Here is a 19,841-nt window from a genome sequence, read left to right as displayed (position 1 = left end):
TCCTCCTGTGTTGATCCGCAATGGTTCGGAAGGTACAAGTTTTCCATTTTTCACAAGGTGGAAAGGAGATAGGTTATAACTTCTAAAGTCGAACGGATTTTTCCTACATTCTCTGAGAAAGCTGGCGGTGGATACCATAGCAAAAAGAACAATATTCGGAAAAGGACCTTGAAAAGCATTATCGATCAAAGAATAAACTTTGATGATGCTTCTGGTGAACGGATAATGAGCAGGAGCGTGAGAGAGTGCTCTGTCTATTGTCAAACTGGTGGTAGGAGTAAGAATGACGTGATTTATTTTGAGAACAGCCTTTAACATTTTGATTCTGACTGTAGGTGAAGTCTGGTCTCCCCAGATGTAAAAATCGTCACGTGACCTGGCAAGATCAATATGTACTTCAACACCGTTGATCAGGTATTTAGGCTGGTGGAAGAAATCTATGTGAAGTTTTCCCATAAGTTCGACTACGGCTGACACTTTCGTAGGATTTCCGGTTGTCGGAACATACTGGAAAAAGTTTTTCCTGGTGGTGAAACCTTTGTTGTCGGCTGTGATTTTTTCTTGATGTTCATTTGTGTCCAAATACCACAAGGCCTTTGTGAGGTGCGTGTTTGCAGCATCGGTACCGTAATTGATAGCTGCTTCGAAGTATGATTTATATGGATAATTGTTATCGGCTGTTGTTACAGCAATGCCGTTTAGAGTCACTGTACATTGTGAAAATAGTGAATGGAGATGATAATTTACGACCCCACAGTTTTTTGTCGCATTTTCGGTTTCCGAGGCACTCATGGGACTTCCATCCTGTTGGACCATTTGCGTTTGCAGACTGGGATAGGCAGATGCAAGATCGAGAAAATCGGTTCCTGCCCCCGGTATGACAAACTGAATTAATTATACTCTGATTATCGATGGAAGCAATAGGTTTGTACGCGACTGTGTAAGTTTTTTCGACATTTTGCTGAATAGTTTTTTTCCGGAAGAGGTCGAACTGCGAGATCATGCACGTGTTATCCTCCATCATTATCCAAAAATATCTTTTCCTGCAGCCTTCTGTTTGATTTTTGTTTTACGTGTTTTCCTAGATTTTGTAGATTTTTTCCTTGGTGTTTTGGATGCATGTTTTTTACGGATCATCGATGTTCTAATATGGGTGGATGAACGTTTTAACATCAACTGAGCAATTTTTGTTGCAGGTTTTGTTCTTATACCGGAACCTTCCAGAGAGTGGTTTCCATTGTGCTTTACTTTGAAGATTTATACCCGTTGACGAATAATACTTTTCGGAGCTTGTTGGGTTGTTGCAATATCCGTGATAATGTTAGCGCCTGTTTTTAAAGCTTCTTTTCCGATTGTTTTTGCACCGCTCCAGAGAAGAGGTTTCACCATTCTAAAGAGTCCTGCAAAAAGAGAACCCAATCCTCTCCCTTTTTGAATTCTAGTTGAACGGTAGATGGTTCCAATCCCTCCTCGGATTTGATTACTGTACTATTCGATCTGCGAATTCATGGTGATTCATCCGCTTTTTGGTATTGACTGAGAAAAATAACGCCCTACTGTTTTTTAAAAGGACTTTGCTTTTTCTACGAAAATGTAAAACAGCAATGGTGGGTACGGAGCTGTTTCTCAAAGGCAGGAAATTTCCTTTTCTATCGCACAAAGCAATTTCTATTGTTTCAAAAGAATGTTTCTCCAGAGAAACGTAATGAATTGGGCTGAATGTATGATGGGCTACGGGTACTGTGCAAGATGAATCTGTTTCCGAATATCGTTATCGGGTAAGACGGAAAAGACGTATCATTTCTCCTTCGACCAATTGCTGTTTCACGAGATCGAAGTAAATGAATATATGCGGGTTTTTATCCACGACGTTATTGGACACTGCGTGCGTAGAATAAATAGATTTCAATATGTCATATCGAAATTTAGTATAGTCACCAGTCTTGTCTATGGGTGTAACAGTATTTGTTGGAGCATTGTCAGGCTTTGAAACCCCTATCACGTAAAGATGTTTGTACACAGCCTCTTTAAAGAAAAACCTGAGACTAGTAGGAACAGTGACGTTAGCAGGGTTTGTTTTCAGGAAATGAATCAAATCCTCTATTGTATATGTTGCTGCAGGAAAATAAAATGGTTGTTCGTTAATATAGAGTGTATTATCCATATAAATAGAAGATCCCGACGATCCTCATTGCGGTTCCAACAAAAAATGCCAGAATTTCTCGAATGGTTCTCTGTATTTTCAGGTTGTCAGGGAGGGATTCATCGATGGAAGAGATCAGGTTCTCAGCATTTGCATTTGTCCGAACAGGAAAAGTTAACATTCAAGAATCTGTTTCCAAAACATTGTGTTATAGAGTTGAATAATGCAGTTCTGCTAATCCAACTTTCCACAATTCTGGAGAGATCGATCCGTTTTGCAAGTTTTACGGTAAAATGGGTGAGCGTGTTGCTTGGAAAATAGTCCTCCGATGCAGATGATGAGAGGTAAACTTAGAAATTATTGTCCATTCTCGCTGAATACAAAGAACTCACTGGATCGCAGTAACGTTACATTTTGATATAAATATGTTTTGAAAATTATTTTTCCGATAACTGTTTTACGGAAGATGCCTTGATCCACGAATCGAAACTTGGTGGATATCCGAGCCAGCGAACCAGGTATTCCAAATTTTTACCTTTTCCCCGGCTGTTCAAAATCTTATGAATTTTATACTCTTCCTCAGGATCCGAATAAACTTTTTGCAGTTCATGTTTGTAAAATGTACCTTTTACTGGTTCTTCATTTTAGTTGTCTAATATGTATACAGGTACAGGTGTTCGCTGAACAAGGGAATGGATTTTGAAAAGTTCTCGTGACCACGATTGTTCGTATCCCTTCTCGAAATGTCCTTTGATGACGGAAATTCGTACCATATCACCAACATTCAGATCTGAAGATGTGTGTGAAATACACCGTGTCCATAAATGTTTACCCTGATTTCAGGATTATATAACTATTATATTTATGATTCTAACATTGGTATTTTATTACAGGTTTACTTGGGAACCCATGAAGTTTCTGTACAGGTGTGTCTCATTCAACACTTTCCCCGTTCCTCCTGTTTTCTTATTTTCTGCTCTCTCATCTCTCACACCTTTAAATAGTTCCATCAACTCAAAGCAGATTCTTAAACATAAATGCGAAGGTACATATTACACTTTCTGTATGTTTTCTACAAAATCACCAAACACTGCCACATTTCTTTTCTTCTCAATAATAAAGCTGAATATCTTAACCAATGTGTCCACCTGTACTTCAAAACCTTTACACGTTTCTTCTAATTGCTGCAATAAATCTTTAGCCAACCCTTTTCTTTGCAGAACGTGACATAGCTAGTGACGTGCTTTTCTACTTGCCGGCTGTGGACCTTACTCCATAAATTTCTTCTGTCTGCTACACTCTCTGTTTTCTCTTTTACGTCACCATACAATAAACTGAATCCTAGTGGAAGTGTAGCCATCTGAAAATAGAAAATATATTAGTTATATTTCACGATATTATTTATACTTATATATTCATACACATATTTATTTTCAGCAACAGCTGGTACAAAACGGGGTAACTCTTTTTACCGCATTCATTGAACAACAAGCACATATGCAAAATGAAGCAACCTCCAGAGAATTTACGATGATCATGAACGAGTTCCTGAAGGAACAGGGGCTGCTGGACCAGGAGCAACGAAATTACTTCGTTGGATTCGGCGACGAGCTAGCCAAATTTCTCCGTCGAGGTTATGCCCGAGCGGACGAATTTCTCGCGTGGCATAACCAGATCCGACGTTGGTTCCTGGCAGCCGTTGAAGAGCAGCAGGAAAGGTAATCATCATTCTCTTCCTAATTATATACTTTTTTAACATATACTTTTAAAACCGCAACCTGCCATTTTACTGATTCCTTACATCATTATTTTCAGAATTATATGTAGATATCATATACTATCATTTCAACTGTTATCATTTTTTCAGAATAAGGCGTAGAAATGAGGAGAGGGCAGAAGGCCTGCGGCTCTTGGTGGCCCCTGATGTCCTCCGGAATGTGGCTGGGGATCCTCCTCCATCTCCTCCCTTAATAGACCTAGATGCAGAGGAGGTAGGGGAGGAGGGAGAAGAGCAAGAAGAGGAAGCGGATGAACTACATCTCAATGCAGAGGAGGTGGAAGAAGAATTACCCTATGTACCTGTATCTCCAGGATCAGCCGAAAATAAATAAAAATATATGGTAACACAGGTAATATTTTATTTTCTTACCTTTCACGTTGACCTTCACGTTGACCCATTCTCGGCTTCTGATGTATCCGTTTCCTCTATTATATCAGGATAACCTAACAGGTACTTCTGCTGGCAAAGCTGTAGATGTACTACGTACACGTTATGTTCATCTTTTATATACCTTCCTCCTGACTGTCGTTAATGCTATATTCTATGAGCATTTTTTCGCGCAGAGCATCCAACGCCCACATTCCTCTCCTCTCTCTTCTTCCTTTCCAGGTACACTGTATACCGCCGTCTCTTTTGAGAAATAAATTTTTTTTACTATATTCCCTTTCTTTGAATCCGGCTTCTCCGACACCTTTTGTTCTTCCTCCATCACATCCTACACAGAAAACATCTTTCTTCAGTCTTCTTTTTTTAACCACTCACGGTCAATACGTTCAACGAATCTCTTCTAAGAATTCTGTCGCACTACAACACCCACCCACCTCTCCTATCTTCTTCCTTTTCCTGTACATTGTATACCCCGTCTTTTCTGAGAAATACACTTTCTTTACTCCATTCCTTTTCTTTACACCCGGCTTTCCCGATGCCTTTTTTCCTTTTGTTCTTCCTCCATCGCATCCTACACAGGAAACATCTTTCTCAAGTCTTCTCCACTCAAGGTCAACATGTTTAGCGAGATGCCCCATCTCTTTTCTCATAAAGCAATTCCTCTACCGACCACTCTTCACTCACACCCTTTCCCAGAATTCATCTCCTTTTATCCACTCAAGGTCAACACGTTCAACAAAATGCCATTCTGTTATCCCTTAATGCAATTCATCTACCGACCATTCTTCTCTCGCACCCTCCCCAGAATCCATTCCAGTCTCTGACATCAAAGCCATAAGAAAACCGCACCCACAATTCCAAGAATTTCAACTCGCTAACGTCACCGGAAACATGCAAATTCAAAGAAAAACAAATTTGCCCCCAGGGCTCAAAAAGTGGTGAACGCGGGTGTGTTACTACTCTAGTATTAAATCTCTCTACATTGAATTTTGCGTTCAGTAAAATATATTTGTATTCTGGCTTTCCAGTACATCTTGTATAATTTTGTTAAATGGCCGCTAAACCTGGTCACGGACCACCAGTGATGTATTTTGGCTGCTTCTTGCAGTGGTTCTGAACCTTTGTGAGACCACACTTTTTTCATCACTAAAATTCAAGAAACCATTTTATTATTGAATCTGTGCTTCATCTGCTGATTATATATATGCAGTTATTTATGAATTATAATAATAACAAAAATTACTATCATTAATAGAAAATAATAACAAATTATTGCATGAGTGTCTCTCATATATAATTTATCATTCAGTAAAACTCGCAAAATCCATAATATTTTTTATAAATTATTTTTTGTTTGTAGAAGTGCAGTTGTTTATTAAATATAATAATTACCATCATTACCAACCAATTGCAATTGTACACTGTCATTGGCATGAAAGTCTCGAATGAGACGCATTCAAGATGACACCCGATATGCCCACGAAGTGCCTTTTACCTCCTAATTACATTGCATTCATGTTTTTATGAACAAATGTAGAACAGAAATATTGGAGACATCCTAGGGAACAATGGAATTTATTTTCAAACAGTTCAAAAATCTATGAAAATAGAGGTGGTGTGCCTGCAAACCCCCCCTCCGGTAAGCTAGGGTTAAAATTGTATTTGAACCACTATGGAATACATGTCCAGTGGACTTTGTCCACTGGGATTGGCCAATATCTGTCTTTTGGCTTCTACATCATGCAATTTTTTTTTAGCTAGTTATAAAATATGTTACTACAAACTCATAACAGTAACTTTCAAGTGTAATAGGTTAGCTGTAATTGGTAAAAAGCCAAAATTTCCAGTTTTTTCCAAAAAAGCTGGCTTTTTATCGGAAGAAAACCATCCATTCAAAAAAGCCGGCTTTTTTGAAACTCTAGTTTCCATACCATACTCTGTCGCTTTCGTTCTGGGGTGTACTGAAAAACCCATGATTCGTCCCGTTAACAATGCAGTCGAGGAATGCGTTTCCAGCCCTATGGTACCAGAGCAAATGTTCAAGACTGTATCCCATACGATCCTCCATATGATGTGGTGTGAGCTGTCTGGGGACCCATCTCGCTGACACTTTGCGATACCAAAGTTCTTCATGGATGATGAAATGCCATATGAAATGCCCACTCCATCCGCTGTTGTTTGGATTGTTGACCGCCGGTCCTCCTGAATCAATACATCTGCAGCGTCAACATTACTCTGTGTGTGCAATGTGCGACGTCGTCCAGAACATTGTTCATTGCATACATTTACATGCCCTGCGTTGAACTTTGCACACCAGTTACAGACATTTGTGAATGTCATGTATGTGTCATCGTACACTGCACACAACTCACGATAGATTTCAGGTGGTTTCTGTCCCTTTGACCACAGAAACCGAATCACACTTCGCAGCTCAACTGTGTGAAACGTCTCAAGTGTAGCTGCCATTTTGAAACAACTGCCTCTCGGCATGCGCTAGGTGCACACACCTGCCATTTCGTGGAAAGGTGGTGAAATATATGTACTTCCAAATGTGTATATTTCAGTTTTTGTGAATACATTTCCATTGGGCTGTAAAAATTTACTCAATTACTTTTTGATATCCCCTCGTACATTATTGTGTAGCTCTCAATAATGTAAGAAATCTGGTGAAATCATGAACTGTTAAGAAAAGCAAGTAAGATTTCAGAGGATACCAATATTTGCAGATGTGGCTTTTGCCCGGCTTGTGTAACAATCAGCAACATCCAGATTTTTACAGAGTTTGATATGCAAGAAGGTTTGGCTGAACTTTTCCTATCCCATCACCACAGGTGTCAGCAACAACCCCGGAAGAGTGTTCTTCCTGTACCTAAAGTTTCCCTTATTATAGCCTCAAAATCCCTTTGCAATCTTCAAATTCCCTGTTTCTCAAATGAAAACATCTATAATGCTAAAATTCAAGTGACCAGACTTTCATAGAGAAACCTGGTGTTACCAGTCTGAAAATCTTGGAAAACTCAGGGAATTTTTTTTTCTAAAAAAGTCATGGAAATGTCAGGCAAATTTACTGTTTTTCTGAAAAATCAACATTTTTGTAGTAGTGTACTAAAAATAGGTTTTTAAGCAAAGGAAAAATAGGACAATCAAGAAATTTTAAATTGATTGTGGCAAACTATACTTCAGTTTGATGTACTGATTATTATCAGTAGTTAGTAAAAGGGATCATGATTGGATTCATTTGAAGTAATAGAAATCTACTATACTAAGTGGCTATTGGAATTTACCATTTTCTTATTTCAGTTTTTGGGTTGTGTTTCATAGATATTACGATTAATACATACGAGTATATTACTAAATTTTACTATATTTTTATGTAGTATGTATTATTTATACTATAATTGGTTTGATTTTTTGTAAAAAAAAATCTTTGTTAACCATTAGTCATTATGTGGCAAGTATAAAAGCTCACACCTGATACTCACTCCTATCAAACAGTCAGTTTATGTTCAATTTCTCTTCTCATTATTAATTTGAACATGTGAAGTTAATATTATAAAAACTTGGTTAAGTAGAATTCTATGTGCAATTTTTTTCTAAAGTGTTTTAACCATCTTATACACATATGTAAATACAAGAATTGTCCTAATGACTTGGTCTGGAAAATTTTGCTTCTTGTTCTGGAAAACCTGAAAAGTCATGGAATTTTGTTTTTATGAAATGGTAGACGCTCTGAGAAAGGGCAATCAAATGTCCAGTGTATAAATTTCTCCATCTCTTGCACATTTTATATTTCCCCTTTCCACACCTATTTACTTCAAAATTTCCCATATCTGGTAAATTTTTCTGCTGCAGACATCAATCAGTAGTGTCTAGCAGGACAGACCTGCAAACCCCAATGTCAATTCTCCCTGCTCCCCCTCCCCATTTTGGATCATGGAAGAAGAAGAGAGGAACAAAGAGGCCCTTGATTTTCGTTCTCTTCTTTTATCTTCAAGAAACCTTTTTCAACACTTGCTGATTTTAGGTTTTGGAGTTAAAAAAAAAAAAAAAAAAAAGGTCCCTGTGCATATAGCATTTTGCCATGAAGACACATTTAGGAGGTGATGTGATCAGCACCATGTTTCAGCCACCTTTACCCCACAGGGTTTCCCCCTGGTACCCATTGATTTGAGCCAAGGTGAACCCCACAGCCAGTTTGTACACAAATAAGGCTGGAAAAATTCTAACCTTAGATCACCCACCTGGATTTGAACCCGGATCTCCCCCATGGCAGTCAGACACCCAACTGACTAGACCAGGTTTTAGTTTTGGAGTAGAACACTAAAGGCTAGAAGGTTTAAACTGGCACAGTTGGCGCCAAACCATAGATTTCCTTCTGCTAGCCAACTTACCCGGCCATTATGTGTGTCTTTTCATCCATTGGCAGAAGCCTTTCTGACAGCACCTACCAGGAGTAGCCATTTTTTTTTTTTCGCATGGGGAATCTGTTGCCACATTGTCATAGATGTGAATATTCTGGTGGTGGAAAAGTCTGTCCTAGGACTCCCTAATAGGTGCTCGCAGCACGACCTGTTGCTGTGTTTGTGCGTCTGCTTCAAATTCAGTGGCAACAACGCCCTGCAGACGAGACAGAAGGCTATTGGTGTTAGCTGTGCCAGGCTAAACCTTCTGGCCTTTATAATATGTTTCAGCCATTATGATTTATTCACACAAGTTAATTGATTTTTTATATTTTTATAAGTCTTGTTGCAGATGTGGTAGTCTTCAACTCTGAATTCAATAGAAGCTCTTTTATCGAAATGATTCCTAAGTTCTTAAAACTTCAACCAGATTATCGCCCTAAGGGACTAGGAGACCAGATTCAGTCAAAATCAGTGGTTCTGTATTTTCCTATATATTTTCCAATGTACAAGAAAAAAGACCACTGCTCTCAGATTCTTCATATTATTTGGCCTCATCGATGGTAAGTAAATGCTGAGCACATGCTTTTCCAGTAATAAAGATACAACATAATAATATAATATAATAAAATTTGCCACAGCGTACAAAAAAATCATAGTTCAAGAACTAATTGTCATAGAGAGATGATATATTTTTTTTAATGACAGGGGATGAAATTTATACACTGCTCCACAAAACTTAGGAACACCAAGGGAAGAGAAGGAAACAAACACAAAAACAGGGTTCACTCTGTGTACCATTTTGCAATATTGCTGTTCATTTTCATAGCATGTTGCATCTGTACCTTATTGGTGTTCATAAGCCCTGATCAAGAGCATCCCAAACATGTTCGATAGGATTGAGATCCGGTGAGCATTCAGGCCACTCAATATGGGTGACGTCTTTTGTTTCCAGGAATTCCGACAGAATATGTGTGCGGTGCGGGCGAGGATTGTCATCCACAAACAGCAACTCCAAACCAAGTGTTCCATGGAAATTGCGAACATATGAACGCAAAATGTTGTTTTTCTTAATTTTGGCTGGGGCTGAAGCCTCATGAACCCCTCTCTATGTATGCCAGTGTAGCGTGACAAAGCTTAAATAAACTTGGGACGATTATGTGCAAAAGAGATACTTTATTGTAATGTTATTCTAAAGATTTAAAATATTCTCTAATACTCTGCTGCTCTCATAATCCCTTGGTGTTCCTTAAGTTATGTGGAGCAGTGTATATTATACCTCCAAATAATGAAAGTTAATGAAAGAAGAAGAAACCCCTGTGGCCACCATAATAGATCGAAGTGAGCAGTGGTACAGTCCTACAACCGTGCAATGTTTTGTTGAAAATAGGCTGACACTTCTTGGAGGAAAAAGTAATAAGAATGTATAAGAGCGACAGGGTGCTTGTATAAGAGCGACAGGTTGCCAGCTTATGGTAATAAACATTTCTGGAACTTTCCTTCCAGCATGGGCCTATTGATGTTGGATGGAGCATGTCAAAAGACCGCTCTTTAGAGGACACCTAATTTTGGGTAAAAAAAAACAAAATAAGAAATTATGCAACATTTTTGAAAGTCATAATTTTGTGGAAGTTTTGAAAATCGACCCTTTGCCTTTGGACCCCTAATTGTTCTCATTATTACATGTAAAAATGAAATACTATATCAGAAAAAAGCAATGGCTGAGGAGTTATAGCCCATTTTATAAGATATATCCCATAATACTCAGAGGGGAAACAAAATACTTTTTTGATCTCCACTTATTTATAGTAGTAGCAATGGATATATTGTTTTGTAATTCGAGTATGTCATACCTTCATATGTATACAAATGAACAAAAAAGACAACTGAAATATGTGTAGTTTTCGGAAAATAATGTGTTAATTTCTGCCATGCAGTGTTGATTTTGTTTGAACATAAACATTTCAGAACACTTTTTATCAACACAAAATATACTATCAGGGAAACACTGGTGGTACATATCTGCCTCTGAAAGGTCGACAATGGGCTATAGGAGATAATTATTGCATAATAATTTCTTGGGGAAAAAAAATCGATATTTTCAAAATGAACTTTGTAAAAATAATACCAATATTTTTTCTTGTTTGCACGCATTGTTTGCATTGTAGAATTATTTATCTTTTAGTCTATGGTTGTAACATAGATTTGAATGTCTGGGAAGCATTGTTCATTGCAGAAGAACAATGGAATAAATTAAATAATGAAAATGGTAACATAGACCCTCTATGGAGTTTTCTTTTCTGCAAGTGGAGTAGGCCACCATCTTTAAAATTCAATGTAACTGCAAACATCAAGAATCTCTGTAAAAGGGATGATGATTTTGAATTGTCTGATGATATTTGAGGTTTATATATATTTTTTAAATTTGATAAAAAAATTTCATCTTAAATAATAATAAAACAAACTCCTTGTTTCGCAGTTAAGTTGCTACATTCCAACAATGTTACATTGACAAGATCCATTGTATAACAGATTCTTTTTTAAAGATTTGTAACCATTGTTATAACTGTATCTTTAATCAAACTAAAAATAAATGTCTGATGAAGGGAGTGTGTGTTCTGAAATGTCACAATATATCATCTGTAGTTTTCACAAAATGGTGTGTTAATTTAATTCCATGTTGGTTTTGTTTGGAACTAGCCATCCTGACTCATAATTTTGGGTGGTTTTGTTAACCAGCCATTCCTTAAAAGTTAAAAGAGTCGTTTTTTACATATCAATAGTATTGAGACTTTTAATGGTGGTTTGATTGAACATGAAATATGTGGGAGATAGTATCAAGCACTTTGCTAGACAATTACTAACTGCATTTCTCTCAGATGTTGGTGGGAGAGTGCAGATATATTTCAAATTGTACACAGTCACTTAACCTGGTTATCTTTTTTAAGAGCAGAGAATAAAACCCATTTTTAACATTAAAAGAAAGGCAAACCTTATGCACTGTATTCACAACAGTGATTCATGCAGTGTATCGAAATTACAGAATATCAAATAGCCATCCCAGTAGCCACCCGCATTATATGTTCAACTCACATTCCGTCTGTGAAGGTTCCATGTTCAAAATCTGGTCTTAGGAAAGAGAAAAAGAAATCAAGGCGTGCCTACCACAGCACACCACAAAGAAGAAATTCAATCAATGACTTTGTTCCTTGCTTATCAAAACATATTTTAAATTTAAAGGAGTACATCTTTTGTTACATAATAATCACGATATATGGATGAAATAGCATAACTTTGTGCAAATAACTTATTTCAAAGGATTATAGTTATTTTTGTATGTGTTGGAGAGGATCATTTTAGCAATGTCAAAAAAGTGAGACTGAGTTGGTTAGGTAGTTTGTTTGTATTTATTTACTAAGGTTGGAACACACGTATCAGTACTTTTCTGGCATGTGTCAATATAGACATGCATGGGTTTATAAGTAAATTGAACAATAATTTTACTGCTCCAATATATCTGTAAACAGTTTGTAATTTAGTGCAAAATTTTGCCATTGTGTTATTTCTTTTATGAATATAAAGGTATGATTTGTATATATGCTAGTTTTGTAAAGTAAATGTCTTTTTCTAAGGCAAAACCAACTACAGTTAATGATTCATTTATTTTCTTCATGGAACAAAGAATTTCAACATGTAGATGGTGGTTATCTTATTTCTTTCTATTTTGATTATTTTATGTAATCTTCAATTTCCTGGGTTAATTATATTAAGTCAGGATGAATGATGTCTGGTGAAGTAAATGATGAGACAGCCACAGTGAAACATACCTGCCTTCCCTAGGGTTTGAACCTGGGACCTCTGGGTTTTGTGGCATGTTATGTTGATCGCTCCATCAGTTGAGGGAGCATGACATCTGATATTATTATCTCCTATTTTTTGTATCAATACATAGTCAGTATCAGTTAGTCAAGTTTTGGTATTAGTCCAAAACACATTTAAAATACAAGTGTTTGTAAAAATTCTTGTGACATGAATATTTTACTGTTTTTACATACTGCACAAAGTCATTCCGTAAGGGCATGAGGAACAGTTTCCGTGAGGCTCTTTCGTGCATTTGTTTGGCTGTAAACTGGCACGGCCAGCCTCACTATGATGCCATCATTGGCTGAGGCCCACATAGACAGACTTTTGCCATGATTATATATTTTGCACATGATGCTGTAACTTGAAGTTGAAGTTAATTACCCATAAGGAATACATGGGATTTAAAAAAACTGCTTTCAGTTGCAATGTGGAGAGAAATTCATACACTGTTGTCCAGTCAAGTTTTTTTTTCCCGATGATACTGAAATAAATGCACAACTGGTGCGAAACTGTCACTCTTCCCCTTAAGTGCTTTGCAGAACAAGCATATTAAATGCAACGTTCAATTTATTTTCTTCACAGGGAACATGACAAAGATCCTGAAACTTTCTTTGATTGCTTATTTGCCATAGCTGGTAAGGGATGTACATTCACTGTTTCTGTGTTGGGGGAAGTGTTCAAAGATATTCCCCAGATATTCCATGAAGCTAAGGACAAGCTGAAGGAGCTTATTTTGAATTGGGGATTTGTACCTTCCAAGGAAGAATACTTCAACATTCTCACATCTGGAGACATTGTGGTATCAACTGCTAAACATGAATTTTTTGGTGTTGCCATGTAAGTACACTTTTAGAGTTTTTCATTGGTTTTCCATTTATGACACTGTTACCTGCTGCAGGACCATTTGATATCTTTTGCTGCCCAATTGTCCTTTTAGCACTAATCCCTTGTGTGCACGCAGACCAAGCCTAATTTATTGAAATCATAGCAGGCCTGCGGAGAAAAAAGCTGTTCATTGTGTTTTAATGGTAGTCTGTATTTTTCTTATTTTACATCTCTTTTCTACCAGTGATCAGGGTGGATGATTACATGAAATTGACAAAGAGACAGTCACAAAGAACACCCAGGCTTCCCCGATGGCATAGTGGTAACATTGTCGCCTTGTAATCAAGGGGTCCAGTGTTCGATATTCGGTGGAGGCACATTGCACAGTGGTTTGGATCCTACTTTAAACTGTAGGTCCAGTCCCAATTAACCGTTCTGTGCATAAAGTGGACTTAAACAACAATTCAATCAATAAACAAAGGGCACCCATGCTAGCTCAGATCTGGACTTGAACTGAAAACCAAAGATGGCTAGATTGAGTCAGCCTCCCAATGCTCTTTAACCAGTGAGTGGCATTCTAATGATAGCAGAGATGAAGATAGAGGCTCTTTTTGTTTGCAAAAACCTCTACTTTGTAAAGAAAAAAAGAGAGCTATAAGTTAGGGATAAAATAGATTAATTGGTAGCATATTGGTAACTGCTGATATCAGTGTATTTGTTTATTGGTAAATTCCTGAGAAATTTACTTTGATTAGCCTGTAAAGTTTTCCATTTCATACTATTTTTATCTATGTGATAGAATGTGCCTTAGTTTGTAAAACAAGTGTTTAAATACAAATAAATTCGTGTTTTTTTCTAAAGCAAACCCATTGCAGTCACCTGGTTACACTTGTTAATTGAAGAGGCATATGAAACATTTCATGATGAGATATTTGTAGTTTTATATTGAATCTGTAAATTTTACATTTATTGGTGTTGGTTAAAATGTCATATTAGTTGAATTAGAATTTTATCCTCAATTTAGGTGTAATATATTACTTATTCAACAATTACATTTGTGACTTCACATGATACTGAACACTAAGGCACGGGGGTCCATAAAGGATATCACAAAATCAGTATTTATACTGCAAAAGATTTCTGCATATTTTCATCTATTTCAACAAATCGTTGTTATCCCACGTTGTTGCGAGTTATCTAGTTCTACAGACCTCAATGATAGTAACACAATGTAAAGTAATTGTTAGTATCTTGAGACAGGTGTAAATAGCCGGCAGTGTTGCCCCACACATTTTAACAAAACAAGTGACATAAAAATGAAACCGAGAAGATTTACGATTTCAAGATCGGAAAAGTGATATAAATTGAACATAACACACAAAAGTTTCAAGACCCTCAAACAAATTTGGAGAATATGTTGTTGTTGGTTCGTCGTAATAATGAAACATTCTTTTGTAAAAATATTAATTTGAGAAATTACAAAATCTAACAGTTATACAACTTCAAGGCCCCCTACGACTAACGTAAATTCAAACGTCTCCATGTGTAGTGAAATTTAATTGCCATTTGGTGCTTGTGTCAGACTGAAGCAAGTACGTTGTGTTTCACGTGACTATGTCGTGCCCGGGTAAAGAGAAAAACCTGACAGGCCTCAAAGCCTGTGGATTCTTGTTCAGGGAAGCTAGCTTGCACAATGTCCCAACACCTGGTTTGACACGTGTGTTGCATATTATTGACTCCTTGCAGATGGGTTTCTTCTGGGTCTTTTTCTAAGCCTCTGTCAATACCTCTCTTGTGTCATTTTCAAGCAGATTCTTTGATATAATGACATTATACCCATTTTGTTATGCTTCCTGGATTAATGTTATGAAAACACAATATAAACTCATAATATTGCAAAGAAAGCTTCATCTAATTTATACAGGTACAATCTGCAATAATGATTGAAGCCTCGAGGAATTAACTATTTTTTCTTAATTTCTTTTTAGGTTAGAAGCAACTTATTTTGGGTGTTTCCCATTGTGCCCAAATCGACTTGTATATCCTGAGCTATTCCCTCGAGATTGCTTATATAATAATCCAGAGGAATTGAGTAAAAAACTTGAAGACTTTGTCATCAATCCAGATAAATTACGAAGTCGTAAAAAAAATCTTGATATTGATTTGCAAAAATTTTGTGCTGATAGACTTTTACCACAATATAAAGAACTTCTCTGCAGTTGACACCTTAGAAGTATCTGTGTATTGCAACATATATAAAGTGCCTCACATCAGACTTCTATGGCTGACAGATATCTAGTATTATGTACAGTACATACAGTACTATGTTTTATTACTTAAGTGAAGAGCTAGTATTGTGATGTACAATAATTCAACCATTTTTTTAAAGGAGAAAAAACTATGGGAAGCAGTAGATCACATTTCCTTGCCAAGTTTATCTCATTATGTTGGCTGGCATAGTTAAGAACCTAGTGCTTCTTACATGTAGCACCAATATAACACACGTCTTGGTTTAAATCCTACATTATATGACAAGGGAGTCTTAGGGGAACATGAACTGACGGATCAAAGTTTTGTGATGTCATATTCAAATTGCAGAATGTTATTATTTTAGTACATCGAAGCAGATTGTTGTTGGTGTGGATCTGCTGAAAGAATTTTCTGCATTTGTGTGGGTGTTCAAACCTGCCAACATGGTGCAGTATTGAACATGGAAGAGTGGAACACTTTGATGAATGTACCTAGTCGTATCATAAATACTGACAGAACGTTTGAGGCAGTGTGTACAACCGGTTTTAAGGTCACAGCCAACCTTCCTGTGCAAGAGGCTGGAGTGGGCCATTGCGAGTTGAGCTGTCCTAGAGGAAGTGTGTTCGTAAAAGTGTAGCTATGGAGTGGGGCGATTATGAAAATCGTGTGGTAGTAATAGCGCTTCATAAAGTGGGTCAAACAGCCCCCATGATATTCAGAACACTTAAAAAGTTGAATATCAGCAAATCTTTCGTGTATCAGACCATCAAGCGATTCACGGAGACTGGGACAGTTGATGATCGCCCAAGGCAAGGCCGCCCACACAGCATACGAACCAAAAAGTTAGTGCAAGCAGTGGCAGCCCATATTCGGAGAAATCCTGTACGAAAGCAGGCAGTGCTTGCTTGTGAGCTGAACATTCCCAAAATGTCAGTGTCTCGTGTGTTAAGAAGTGACTTGGGGTTGAAGGCTTACCGGCGAAGTACAGGTCACTTCCTCAATGCACGTCTGAAAGAGCAGAGGGTGATAAAAGCAAAACGCCTCCTGCAGCGTTATGCCAACAATGGCCACAGATGAAAAGATATTCAACATTGAGGAAACTTTCAATCGCCAAAATGACCGGGTGTATGCATCAACATCCCACGAAGCTCGGGAGAAAGCCCCGAAGATCCAGAGGGGTCATCATCCGGCCTCAGTCATGGTTTGGTGGGGCGTGGCGTATGATGGCACCACCAAGCTGCATTTTTGTGAAAAAGGGGTGAAAACGTCAGCCAGAGTGTACGAAAATACTGTGTTGAACTCTGTTGTGAAGCCTTTGAGTGACACTTTGTTCAGGAACCAACATTGGACCTTCCAACAGGATTCCGCAACAGCCCATAAGGCACACTCTACCCAGGAGTGGCTCAAGAGCAATGTCCCGGACTTCATTGCTCCAGCTGATTGGCCTGCTAGCAGCCCTGACCTCAACCCGTTAGACTACAAATTGTGGTCAGTGCTTGAGGGCATGGTCTGTACGAGGAGGCATGCCAATATTGACAGTCTGAAATGGTCCCTGGTGAAGGCAGTGGCGACTTTCTTTACGGAGACAGAGCGTAATGCTGTAGATGAGTGGCCGCAGAGACTTCAGGCCTGTGTGATTGGTGTTGTGTGTTCGTTAGACCTGTAAGTAACCTATACAATCAGGACATTAAAGTATCTTTAACACTTTCGTCATAATTCACTTTCAATGTTGTGTCAGTATTTATTATATGACTAGGTACATGTGATTATTAATAACTATTGTGAAAATGAGAGCGACCTGAAAAGGGTGCCTACTATGTTGCTGTAATGTGCAAAGACATTTGAAATCCCAATTTTTTTAAAATTTCATCTAGAAACCCCTGTAAATTACATGTAATAAGGATTATGAAGAGAGTAAATTATAACATTTCAAGTGTGTGTTTTCTCTGTTCGCCTGATTCAAATATTGTAATGTAATTTACTTGTTGTTGCTATTTCATATACATATAGAAGATAGTATTTTGTAGAGTAACTTTCTCACATCGACAATCTTTGCTTCATTGCATGAGAGCTTTGCTACAAAATGCAATGTGCGGGCTTGACTTTGTATTTGCATTAGCGACCCAAGTAAATGTTGGAAGTAATTTCTTTTGAGAGTATGTTTTCTAGAAAGATAACAACAGTGTGTTTTAGAGCAGTGGTTCCTAAAGTGTGCACCACGGTGCCCTGGTGCACCATGAATGTCTCACAGGGGTGCCACGAAGTGTTCCAATATTTTCACTGAATGACACTTATTCCAAATATGTGCTTATTTAGTACTTTTTACACATAAAACGTTTCTGAATTTGAAATATGTGTATATTTTTTTAACTTAAGGAAAGCAACCTAACCACACGAACTGAGCTTTGCAAGTGTTAGATAGGCCTACATTCTGACTTGGTCATCGCAGGAAAATCTTGTAACACTAAGGGCACCATGAAACGCAAAAGTTTGGGAACCCCTGTTTTAGAATATGATGGTAGGAAACTGCAAATTTAAGAGCCAGCTAAACTTAAGCATTACTTCCCTGCATGAATTGTAGAAGCAAGACAAGTTTTTCTGTGCAGTATAAATCATTGTTTTAATAGTTCAAACTTCTGTAGTTCCTTATTCAGCAGCTGAATTATTCTTTGACCAGAGAAATTTGAATAAGTTTGGTAATATACGTAAATATTATTTTGTTAAAATTGGGTGTTTTTTGTACGTACTTTTGTGGTTCACTGGTAATGTGGTAATGACGGGTGATAAAAATGTTGCATGGATATGATGAATAATATGACTGATGGTGTCAGGAATAAATAATTTTTGAAGGAATGAAAAATCCAGCAACTATGCATTTATATATGTAGTGCAGTGGGCAGCTTGACATGCTGCAATGTAGGAGATTCTAGGTTTGAACCTTGATCAGACATGGATATATCTCAGTGTTTCAAGTGGTCGTTTCATCATTTATCCTTATAGTCGCAATTAAGCTAATTGGTAGAAAAATAACATAAAATAACACAAACGTAAAACACAAAAGAAAGCAGAAAGTTAAATTGGAAGGTTCTATCTCTGGTTAATTGTGGCAATGAAGATGAAGTTATGATGTGCACACACACACACACACACACACACACACACAGGCAAGTCACACTATTTGAACGTTGGAGCATCAAAATAGTAACATGCTGCGCCATTTACCTGACTGATTTTATCCCGTATTTTTAATTTTGTGGTGATGATAGCGAAGGCGATGTTTAGTTTTCTATGCTCACCCCACCACCACAGAGGCTAATGTAAATTCTTTAGGTGAAAATGGTCTGAACCTGAACGTGAGAACTCCTAATTATGTAAAAGATTTATTTTCTTTTTATTCTTGTTTTTAAATGTGTCTTTGTGACAAGTACTGTAAATTCTTCATCTTTCTGATATATTTTCTGTTTTGTTTTTTTTGTTTTGAATAATGTACAGAGATAGATTTGAAGAAATAGAAGTAAGGAAATAACAGTTAATTGAATAGAATTGTTTCTATTTGGAACAAGAAATTTTGTAATATTTCACTGTATTTATAAGTTGAAATTTCGACACTTAACCCTGCATTAGGCTCTTCATTTTCTGTAACATGCATAGGCCTGTGGGATACATCTGTCCCCCAACCCTTTAACTATCTTTAAGGTGTGAAATACATTTGAATTGAACTACACATGCATGCTGAATGTTCTTTCTTTCTCCTTCCTCCAAGATCTGCTGCAATTTTCTGCTCCAGTTTCCAAATGATGCAACATTACAAAGCCAACGTAAGTTTCATGCTTAGGAGACAGTCATCCTCCAAGTGCATAAATACATAACAACTGAAGCAGTGTCATGTTCATTTTTGGTCACGTGGTCATTTTCATGTTCAGTTTTGTCATTAACACACACTACATGTCCTCCCCTTCCTCACTAACCCGCTCCGTATAAAATTTCAATCTGCTGTGTGCTCTGTCTTTCTCGCTTTGATATTTTTCTTACTATGTATTTAGTTCCCCATGTATGCAACCGACACCAATTCCACAATAATATATGGCTTAGAAGTGCAACAGAAGAACACAGTTGAGCCTAGAACAAAGGCAGTGAAAGAGCTTTCAGCTTCACAGAAGCACCCATGTATAGTATAGTTCAGAGTGTTGCA

General features: G+C 37.4%; 2 protein-coding genes across 2 annotated transcripts in view; both read left to right on the top strand.

The window, feature by feature from the left end:
- Nucleotides 1-16,114, top strand: part of LOC145998429 (tRNA-queuosine alpha-mannosyltransferase) — a 42,600-nt gene extending 26,486 nt beyond the window's left edge. The window contains exons 4-6 of the mRNA XM_083134836.1: nt 9,052-9,273; nt 13,157-13,411; nt 15,388-16,114. Of these exons, the coding sequence (XP_082990962.1) occupies nt 9,052-9,273; nt 13,157-13,411; nt 15,388-15,622 (712 nt within the window). The 3' untranslated portion in view covers nt 15,623-16,114. The remainder of the gene's footprint in view (nt 1-9,051; nt 9,274-13,156; nt 13,412-15,387) is intronic.
- Nucleotides 16,115-16,288: 174 nt separating this feature from the next.
- Nucleotides 16,289-16,726, top strand: LOC145998294 (uncharacterized). The gene has a single exon (XM_083134696.1). It carries the CDS (start codon nt 16,289-16,291, stop codon nt 16,724-16,726), a length of 438 nt encoding a protein of 145 aa, XP_082990822.1.
- The last annotated feature ends 3,115 nt before the right edge of the window (nt 16,727-19,841 follow it).

The sequence above is a fragment of the Lepisma saccharinum genome, chromosome 14 (genome assembly GCF_977018435.1).
Source record: "Lepisma saccharinum chromosome 14, izLepSacc3.1, whole genome shotgun sequence".
Classification (NCBI taxonomy): domain Eukaryota; kingdom Metazoa; phylum Arthropoda; class Insecta; order Zygentoma; family Lepismatidae; genus Lepisma; species Lepisma saccharinum.
Note: the sequence above shows the minus strand (reverse complement) of the source record. Positions and strands in the feature narration are given on the sequence as shown.